The following is an 11,373-nucleotide window of genomic DNA, read 5'->3' on the forward strand; positions in this document are numbered from 1 at the left end:
AACTGGCATTCAACACTGCAAGCACATGGATCCCACTGAGGGGGCTGAAGCAGACGATTCCTCCTCTCTCCTCCCTCTCTCCTCCCTCTCTCTCTTCTTCTTCTTCGTCTATAAGCAGAATTCTATACAATTGTAGTCCCTTGTTCCTCCCAGTTGTAGTTCTTTGTGAAAAAGCGGTTGCACTCACACAAGCACAGAGAAGAAGGCGTGGATTAGGCTGGGCAGAGGTGGGGCCTAATGAGGAAGTGGAACCAGGATATCCACGTAGTTGATGGGGAAGAAACCTGATTGGCCGTTGACCATGCCCTCGTACCAGTTATCATCGATCTGATTGGTTAGGGTGATGATATCGCCCTCTTTGAAGCCCAGCTCACCCTCGTTCTCCGGCTCAAAGTCATACAGCGCCCGGCAGCACGGCTGGTCCATAGGAGCTGGGGGAGAGAGGGGAAGGGTGGAGAGAAGGGGGGAGAGACGGGAAGTGAGACAGAGAGAGAGAGAGAGAGAGAGAGAGAGAGAGAGAGAGGGGGAGTGAGACAGAGACAGAGAGAGAGAGAGAGAGACAGAGAGAGAGAGAGAGAGAGAGAGAGAGAGAGAGAGGGGGAGTGAGACAGAGCGAGAGAGAGAGAGAGAGAGAGAGAGAGAGAGAGAGAGAGAGAGAGAGAGAGAGAGAGAGAGAGAGACAGAAACAGACAAATCAGAGACAGACAGACAGACAGACAGTCAGAGAGACAGACAGACAGACAGTCAGAGAGACATCTATTCACATCAATCGTTTTCATATTGTATTACAGGTTGGTCCTCTCTGTATGTGGATCTGTGTGTCTGTATGTGGATCTGTGTGTCTGTATGTGGATCTGTGTGTCTGTATGTGGATCTGTGAGTCTGTGTGTCTGTATGTGGATCTGTGTGTCTGTATGTGGATCTGTGAGTCTGTATGTGGATCTGTGTGTCTGTATGTGAATCTGTATGTGGATCTGTGGGTCTGTATGTGGATCTGTGGATCTGTGAGTCTGTATGTGGATCTGTGTGTCTGTATGTGGATCTGTGGGTCTGTATGTGGATCTGTGGGTCTGTGAGTCTGTATGTGGATCTGTGGATCTGTGAGTCTGTATGTGGATCTGTATGTGGATCTGTGAGTCTGTGTGCCTGAATGTGTGCCTACGTCCATCCTGTGTTGTGTGTTCTCACCAGGGGAGCGCCCGGGGGTGCTCCTTCCTGTGTGTGCGGGGCCAGGTGAGGGGGCTGGGCCAGGGGACTTGGCGGTGTTAAGCCCCGCATCGCTGGGGGGGAGCAGCTCCAGGACCGTCCGGGGTTTAGGAACATACTCCTTCCTGGGTTTATCCTGCGCCTCCCGGATCCTGGAGAGACAACACAGAGGTCAGAGGTCAGAGGTCAACACACAACAAACACACCACAATGTCAGTATAGAACACAGGGTAGGATTCAAGGCTTTTTACATTTGGTTAATACCATGAATACGAGCTCCATGAACGTCAGATAAAATGCTTTTAAAATGTTCAATGTCAACTCTATAGTGTGCCTTCCCAGCCCTAGTGTCTGTCTGTCTGTCTGTCTGTCTGTCTGTCTGTCTGTCTGTCTGTCTGTCTGTCTGTCTGTCTGTCTGTCTGTCTGTCTGTCTGTCTGTCTGTCTGTCTGTCTGTCTGTCTTCCCAGCCCTAGTGTCTGTCTGTCTGTCTGTCTGTCTGTCTGTCTGTCTGTCTGTCTGTCTGTCTGTCTGTCTGTCTGTCTGTCTGTGTGCCTTCCCAGCCCTAGTGTCTGTCTGTCTGTCTGTCTGTCTGTCTGTCTGTCTGTCTGTCTGTCTGTCTGTCTGTCTTCCCAGCCCTAGTGTCTGTCTGTCTGTCTGTCTGTCTGTCTGTCTGTCTGTCTGTCTGTCTGTCTGTCTGTCTGTCTGTCTGTCTGTCTGTCTGTCTGTCTGTCTGTGTGGCTTCCCAGCCCTAGTGTCTGTCTGTCTGTCTGTCTGTCTGTCTGTGTGGCTTCCCAGCCCTAGTGTCTGTCTGTCTGTCTGTCTGCAGGGGCGGTGTGTTCAATAGGGCGATATGGGCGACGCACTGCCAAACGGGAAAAGGAAGGGATTTTTTTTCTAATCAATTATATCACGGCAACAGTAGTTATCAGTGTTCTAATCTGATCTGACTGCCACTAAATGTCCAATCAGGCTAAAGTCGTGCTTCAAATGGCCCCCCCCCCTTTTGGGGTGATTTCAGTCAGGTTGAAAATCGCCCAGAAGTCTGTCATAGACTCCCATGTAAAATCAATTTTTTTCAAATTTCAGAGCTTTCAATACAATCTCTATGGGTTTCTGAGGGCTTGCACTTACGCGCTTTCGTCATACGTAACGTAACCATGAACGTAACTAAGAAAATAGCGGGTAGCAGCGTCTCTGTTGCGACCTGCAGTGTGGCGTTATCTTATGTTTTTAATTTGTACACTTAGTGGCGTTATTTTATGTTTTTAATTTGTACACTTAGTTTACAAACATTCTGCCAACCATGGATTTCCAGTGGTGGGTTTTGGACTGATCTTGTTGATCGTGTACATACCCGCTACGAACGGACTAAATAATGAAAACGCTGCTGGCAGCGGAATCCAATACAGCAGAACAAACTTCCCTTACCCACCACCTTGCTGATTAATGGCCAGTCACTGAGGGGGAAAGCGGATGAGTTGTCAGCGAATCTGCGCTTCCAACACGAATATCGGGAGGCCTGTTTGCTGGCATTTACTGAGACTTGGCTGGATGACAGAGTCCCGGACAGAGAAGTGGAGCCGGCCGGCTTCACCCTGGTCAGAGCGGACCGCGATCTGACAGTCACAGGGAAAATCGATCCTGGTAAGAGAGCGACTCTGTACCCCCGACATTGAACTGCTTTCTGTGTCACTGCGACCTTACTATCTGCCCCGTGAGTTCCCCCAATTGTTTGTTACCGTTGTGTACATTCAACCAAAAGCTAATATAACAAAGGCATCAGAGATTATTTATAATCTGTCACAGAAACTGGAATCCATCTCCCCAGATCAGTCAATAAATGCTTCTGGTATTGACTTATATGCTGCCCCTGTCTTCATGTTGTTGCTGGACATATCTTTTTTAAAATGTGTGTAGGTCACCTAAATCATCAGAAAAATTGCCCCCCCTGAGAATTTTTTCAGGAGCCGCCACTGTCTGTCTGTCTGTCTGTCTGTCTGTCTGTCTGTCTGTCTGTCTGTCTGTCTGTCTGTCTGTCTGTCTGTCTGTCTGTCTGTCTGTCTGTCTGTCTGTCTGTCTGTCTGTCTGTCTGTCTGTCTGTCTGTCTGTCTGTCTGTCTGTGTGGCTTCCCAGCCCTAGTGTCTGTCTGTCTGTCTGTCTGTGTGCCTTCCCAGCCCTAGTGTCTGTCTATCTGTCTGTCTGTCTGTCTGTCTGTCTGTCTGTCTGTCTGTCTGTCTGTCTGTCTGTCTGTCTGTCTGTGTGGCTTCCCAGCCCTAGTGTCTGTCTGTCTGTCTGTCTGTCTGTCTGTCTGTCTGTCTGTGTGCCTTCCCAGCCCTAGTGTCTGTCTGTCTGTCTGTCTGTCTGTCTGTCTGTCTGTCTGTCTGTCTGTCTGTCTGTCTGTCTGTCTGTCTGTCTGTCTGTCTGTCTGTGTGCCTTCCCAGCCCTAGTGTCTGTCTGTCTGTCTGTCTGTCTGTCTGTCTGTCTGTCTGTCTGTGTGTGTGGCTTCCCAGCCCTAGTGTCTGTCTGTCTGTCTGTCTGTCTGTGTGGCTTCCCAGCCCTAGTGTCTGTCTGCCTGTCTGTCTGTCTGTCTGTCTGTCTGTCTGTCTGTCTGTCTGTGTGGCTTCCCAGCCCTAGTGTCTGTCTGTCTGTCTGTCTGTGTGGCTTCCCAGCCCTAGTGTCTGTCTGTCTGTCTGTCTGTCTGTCTGTCTGTCTGTCTGTGTGGCTTCCCAGCCCTAGTGTCTGTCTGTCTGTCTGTCTGTGTGGCTTCCCAGCCCTAGTGTCTGTCTGTCTGTCTGTCTGTCTGTCTGTCTGTCTGTCTGTCTGTCTGTCTGTCTGTCTGTGTGGCTTCCCAGCCCTAGTGTCTGTCTGTCTGTCTGTCTGTGTGGCTTCCCAGCCCTAGTGTCTGTCTGTCTGTCTGTCTGTCTGTGTGGCTTCCCAGCCCTAGTGTCTGTCTGTCTGTCTGTCTGTCTGTCTGTCTGTCTGTGTGGCTGACCTCTCGTGGACCTTGCTGGAGAGCTGCTGTAGTATCTCTGTAGCTTGTCTGTGATACTCCACCTGGGCATGGACCAACGCTGCTAGCTGACTCACCTGCTCAATCTACACACACACACACACACACACACACACACACACACACACACACACACACACACACACACACACACACACACACACACACACACACACACACACACACACACACAGACACAGACACAGACACAGACACACACACACACACACACACAGACACACACACACAGACACAGACACACAGACACAGACACACAGACACACACACACACACACACACACACACACACACACACAAACACACACACACACACACAGACAGACACACAGGAAAAAGTGGCTCCTTAAAGTTAGTTTTAGCCTTCTCAATCAGACCGAACAACAAAGAGGGAGGGGGAGGAGAGAGAGCGAGGGGGAGGGGAGAGAGCGAGGGGGAGGAGAGAGAGCAAGGGGAGGAGAGAGAGCGAGGGGGAGGTGAGAGAGCGAGGGGGAGGCGAGAGAGCGAGGGGGAGGCGAGAGAGCGAGGGGGAGGAGAGAGAGCGAGGGGGAGGGGAGAGAGCGAGGGGGAGGGGGAGAGAGCGAGGGGGGGGGAGAGAGCGAGGGGGAGGGGAGAGAGCGAGGGGGAGTAAGAGAGTGAGGGGGAGAGCGACAAGAGACAGAGACAGTCCTTACATCACTCTCCAGCAGGTTGAACATGCTCTGCTCTGCCACCTCTTTGGACTCATAAAACTTCTCCAGCGCCTGTGTGATCTCCTCCTCCAGAATTCCTTTACCTACAATTATATAACAAGTTATTAAAATAATAACAACAACAGCAACGTTTGTATTTGTGAGATAATAATAATAATAATAATAATAATAATAATAATAATAATAATAAACTGAACAAAACTACATTTTACATTTTAGTCATTTAGCAGACGCTCTTATCCAGAGCGACTTACAGGAGCAATTAGGGTTAAGTGCCTTGCTTAAGGGCACATCGACAGATTTTTCACCTAGTCGGCTCGGGGATTAGAACCAGCGACCTTTCGGTTACTGGCACAACGCTCTTACCCACTAAGCTACCTGCCGCCCCAAACTATAAAGGCAACATGTAAAGTGTTGGTCCCATGTTTCATGAGCTGAAATAAAAGATCACTGAAATTTTCCGTACACACAAAAAGCTTATTTCTCTCAAATTTGGTGCACAAATGTGTTTACATCCCTGTTAGTGGGCATTTCTCCTTTGCCAAGATAATCCATCCACCTGACAGGTGTGGGATATCTAGAAGCTGATTAAACAGCATGATCATTACACAGGTGCACCTTGTGCTGGGGACAATAAAAGGCCACTCTATAAAATGTTAAGTTTTGTCACACAACACAATGTCACAGATGTCTAAATTTTGAGGGAGTGTGCAATTGGCATTGAATGTTAATTTCTCTACCGTAAGCCACCTCCAACGTCATTTTAGAGAATTTGGCAGTATGTACAACTGGCCTCACAACCGCAGACCACGTGTAACCACGCCAGCCCAGGACCTCTACATCCGGCTTCTACACCTGTGGGATCGTCTGAGACCAGCCACCCGGACAGCTGATGAAACTGAGGAGTATTTATGTCTGTAATAAAGCACTTTTCAAATCAAATCACATACAACAGGTGTAGGTAGACCTTACAGTGAAATGCTTACTTACAAGCCCTTAACCAACAATTGTTTAGTATAAAAGTAAAAAATTAAAAATGGCAAATAATTAAAGAGCAGCAGTAAAATAAAATAACAGTAGGGACGCTATATACAGGGGGTACCAGTACAGAGTCAGTGTGCGGGGGCACCGGTTAGTCGAGGTAATATGTTCATGTAGGTAGAGGTAAAATGACAATGCATAGAACACAGGGCGGCAGGTAGCTTAGTGGTTAAGAGCGTTGTGCCAGTAACCGAAAGGTCGCTGGTTCTAATCCCCGAGCCGACTAGGTGAAAAATCTGTCGATGTGCCCTTGAGCATTCTGATTGGATGGGCCTGGCCTCCCAGGCCCACTCATGGCTCCGCCCCTGCCCAGTCATGTGAAATCAATATATATATTAGGGTCTAATGAATGCATTTCAATTGACTGATTTCCTTGTATGAACTGTAACTCAGTGAAATTGTTGGATTTATATTTTTTGTTCAGTATAGTAATAAATAAATAAATAAATCATAAATCCTTTACCATGCCGTTTCTTCTTATAGTCGAAGTCCAGACGGCGTCCCTGCATCTTCTTCACGTGGTGCTGGAATCATCATCATCATCCTTTATTTTAGTTCTTTAAAACCTAGCTCATTTATTTGACATGTCTTTCAGATTAATTGAAGTTAATTTAAGATTGATTTAATTTTATTTAATATTAATTTTATTTATTTAAACAATAACTTCATTTATGTAACAGTTCAACAACATTTATTTACAATTTATTCAACCTTTACTTAACAGTTATGTAAAATGTATTGACAATATTGATTTAACATTCATATATTGAACATTTATCTAACATATTTAATATTTACTTAACAACACACACTGATGTATTTTTCCTGTAGGTTCTGTAGTGGATCAATAAAGTTATGTTATCTACCTGTATCTCTTTGATGTCTTTTTCCTGTAGGTTCTGTAGTGGATCAATAAAGTTCTGTTTGACCTCCATATCCAAGGCATCCTTCACCTCCCCCAGCTCACCCATGGCCTCCCCAGCATCTAGGAGAGCCAGACCTGGAGGAGGGAGGGGTAGGGAGAGATAGGGGGGAGAAGGGGAATGGGAGGGAGGGAGGGAGGGAGGGAGGGAGGGAGGGAGGGAGGAAAACGGAGAGAGATTTGTATGTTCTATCACAGGAATGAAGATTGCACCTGGAGAGATTGACCAAGATGTTGAATTCTTGATGCTGTATTGTATTGTCAATACAGTATGTGTGTGTGTCTGTGCGTGTCCATGTGTCTGTGTCTGTGACGCAGCGTGTGTGTGTGTGAACACACGTACCAAAGCATGACTCCTCTCCCAGCTCCCGTCCGAAGCGCTGCATAGCCTCACCCAGCACAGTCTCAGCCTGGGGGTAACCCGGCCCCTTCTCCTGGCCTCTGATCTTAGACATGGTCCCTATCAGACTCAGCTTAGCCCTGGACGCTGGGGGAACGAAGAGATATATAAGAATATAGGAAGAGAGAGAGAGAGAGACAGAGAGAAGAGAGAGAGAGAGAGAGAGAGAGAGAGAGAGAGAGAGAGAGAGAGAGAGAGAGAGAGAGAGAAGAGAGAGAGAGAGAGAGAGAGAGAGAGGAGACAGAGAGAGACAGAGAGACAGAGAGAGAGAGAGAGAGTGAGAGAGTGAGTGAAAGAGAGAGAGAGACTTTGCTTGCTTTATTGACTTTAAAAAAGCATTTGATTCTATTTGGCATGAAGGGCTATTCTATGGTGGTAAGGTGTATGACTTGAGAGCAGCAGCTGCTGAAAAAATGAGCTCCTACAAATATTGAAATTAGACCTACTAGACCCCATCACAACACAGCTCTACTAGACCCGGCCCATCACAACACAGCTCTACTAGACCCCATCACAACACAGCTCTACTAGACCCGGCCCATCACAACACAGCTCTACTAGACCCCATCACAACACAGCTCTACTAGACCCCATCACAACACAGCTCTACTAGACCCGGCCCATCACAACACAGCTCTACTAGACCCCATCACAACACAGCTCTACTAGACCCCATCACAACACAGCTCTACTAGACCCGGCCCATCACAACACAGCTCTACTAGACCCCATCACAACACAGCTCTACTAGACCCGGCCCATCACAACACAGCTCTACTAGACCCCATCACAACACAGCTCTACTAGACCCCATCACACACAGCTCTACTAGACCAGGCCCATCACAACACAGCTCTACTAGACCCCATCACAACACAGCTCTACTAGACCCGGCCCATCACAACACAGCTCTACTAGACCCAATCACAACACAGCTCTACTAGACCCCATCACAACACACCTCTACTAGACCCCATCACAACACAGCTCTACTAGACCCCATCACAACACAGCTCTACTAGACCCCATCACAATACAGCTCTACTAGACCCCATCACAACACAGCTCTACTAGACCCCATCACAATACAGCTCTACTAGACCCCATCACAACACAGCTCTACTAGACCCGGCCCATCACAACACAGCTCTACTAGACCCCATCACAACACAGCTCTACTAGACCCCATCACAACACAGCTCTACTAGACCCGGCCCATCACAACACAGCTCTACTAGACCAGGCCCATCACAACACAGCTCTACTAGACCCCATCACAACACAGCTCTACTAGACCCCATCACAACACAGCTCTACTAGACCCCATCACAACACAGCTCTACTAGACCCCATCACAACACAGCTCTACTAGACCCCATCACAACACAGCTCTACTAGACCCCATCACAACACAGCTCTACTAGACCCGGCCATCACAACACAGCTCTACTAGACCCCATCACAATACAGCTCTACTAGACCCGGCCCATCACAACACAGCTCTACTAGACCCCATCACAACACAGCTCTACTAGACCCCATCACAACACAGCTCTACTAGACCCGGCCCATCACAACACAGCTCTACTAGACCCCATCACAACACAGCTCTACTAGACCCGGCCCATCACAACACAGCTCTACTAGACCCCATCACAACACAGCTCTACTAGACCCCATCACAACACAGCTCTACTAGACCCCATCACAACACAGCTCTACTAGACCCCATCACAACACAGCTCTACTAGACCCCATCACAACACAGCTCTACTAGACCCGGCCCATCACAACACAGCTCTACTAGACCCCATCACAACACAGCTCTACTAGACCCCATCACAACACAGCTCTACTAGACCCCATCACAACACAGCTCTACTAGACCCCATCACAACACAGCTCTACTAGACCCCATCACAACACAGCTCTACTAGACCCCATCACAACACAGCTCTACTAGACCCCATCACATCACAGCTCTACTAGACCCCATCACATCACAGCTCTACTAGACCCCATCACAACACAGCTCTACTAGACCCGGCCCATCACAACACAGCTCTACTAGACCCCATCACAACACAGCTCTACTAGACTCCATCACAACACAGCTCTACTAGACCCGGCCCATCACAACACAGCTCTACTAGACCCCATCACAACACAGCTCTACTAGACCCCATCACAACGCAGCTCTACTAGACCCGGCCCATCACAACACAGCTCTACTAGACCCCATCACAACACAGCTCTACTAGACCCCATCACAACACAGCTCTACTAGACCCGGCCCATCACAACACAGCTCTACTAGACCCCATCACAACACAGCTCTACTAGACCCCATCACAACACAGCTCTACTAGACCCCATCACAACACAGCTCTACTAGACCCCATCACAACACAGCTCTACTAGACCAGCCCATCACAACACAGCTCTACTAGACCCCATCACAACACAGCTCTACAAGACCCCATCACAACACAGCTCTACTAGACCCAGCCCATCGCAACACAGCTCTACTAGACCCCATCACAACACAGCTCTACTAGACCCCATCACATCACAGCTCTACTAGACCAGCCCATCACAACACAGCTCTACTAGACCCCATCACAACACAGCTCTACTAGACCCCATCACAACACAGCTCTACTAGACCCCATCACAACACAGCTCTACTAGACCCCATCACAACACAGCTCTACTAGACCCCATCACAACACAGCTCTACTAGACCCCATCACAACACAGCTCTACTAGACCCCATCACATCACAGCTCTACTAGACCAGCCCATCACAACACAGCTCTACTAGACCCCATCACAACACAGCTCTACTAGAACCCATCACAACACAGCTCTACTAGACCCCATCACAACACAGCTCTACTAGACCCCATCACAACACAGCTCTACAAGACCCCATCACAACACAGCTCTACTAGACCCCATCACAACACAGCTCTACTAGACCCCATCACAACACAGCTCTACTAGACCCCATCACAACACAGCTCTACTAGACCCCATCACAACACAGCTCTACTAGACCCCATCACAACACAGCTCTACTAGACCCCATCACAACACAGCTCTACTAGACCAGCCCATCACAACACAGCTCTACTAGACCAGCCCATCACAACACAGCTCTACTAGACCTGGCCCATCACAGCTCTACTAGACCCCATCACAACACAGCTCTACTAGACCCCATCACAACACAGCTCTACTAGACCCCATCACAACACAGCTCTACTAGACCCCATCACAACACAGCTCTACTAGACCCCATCACAACACAGCTCTACTAGACCCCATCACATCACAGCTCTACTAGACCAGCCCATCACAACACAGCTCTACTAGACCCCATCACAACACAGCTCTACTAGACCCCATCACAACACAGCTCTACTAGACCCCATCACAACACAGCTCTACTAGACCCCATCACAACACAGCTCTACTAGACCCCATCACAACACAGCTCTACTAGACCCCATCACAACACAGCTCTACTAGACCCCATCACAACACAGCTCTACTAGACCAGCCCATCACAACACAGCTCTACTAGACCAGCCCATCACAACACAGCTCTACTAGACCCCATCACAACACAGCTCTACTAGACCCCATCACAACACAGCTCTACTAGACCCGGCCCATCACAGCTCTACTAGACCCCATCACAACACAGCTCTACTAGACCCCATCACAACACAGCTCTACTAGACCCCATCACAACACAGCTCTACTAGACCCCATCACAACACAGCTCTACTAGACCCCATCACAACACAGCTCTACTAGACCCCATCACAACACAGCTCTACTAGACCCCATCACAACACAGCTCTACTAGACCACATCACAACACAGCTCTACTAGACCCCATCACAACACAGCTCTACTAGACCCCATCACAACACAGCTCTACTAGACCAGCCCATCACAACACAGCTCTACTAGACCCCATCACAACACAGCTCTACTAGACCCCATCACAACACAGCTCTACTAGACCCCATCACAACACAGCTCTACTAGACCAGCCCATCACAACACAGCT

At 48.7% G+C, this 11,373-nt stretch overlaps 1 protein-coding gene across 1 annotated transcript; it reads right to left on the reverse strand.

Annotated features, from left to right (window-relative positions):
- Positions 1 to 234: 234 nt before the first annotated feature.
- On the reverse strand, positions 235 to 7,745 carry LOC311112642 (endophilin-A1-like; the record flags this gene model as incomplete). The annotated part of the gene is made up of 8 exons (XM_084155787.1): positions 235 to 431; positions 1,189 to 1,358; positions 4,199 to 4,302; positions 4,909 to 5,009; positions 6,431 to 6,491; positions 6,834 to 6,967; positions 7,233 to 7,376; positions 7,736 to 7,745. The coding sequence occupies 8 exons, from the start codon at positions 7,743 to 7,745 to the stop codon at positions 235 to 237; spliced, it is 921 nt and encodes a 306-aa protein (XP_084011913.1).
- Positions 7,746 to 11,373: the final 3,628 nt, after the last annotated feature.

The sequence above is a fragment of the Coregonus lavaretus genome (genome assembly GCF_964263955.1).
Source record: "Coregonus lavaretus genome assembly, chromosome: 39".
Classification (NCBI taxonomy): domain Eukaryota; kingdom Metazoa; phylum Chordata; class Actinopteri; order Salmoniformes; family Salmonidae; genus Coregonus; species Coregonus lavaretus.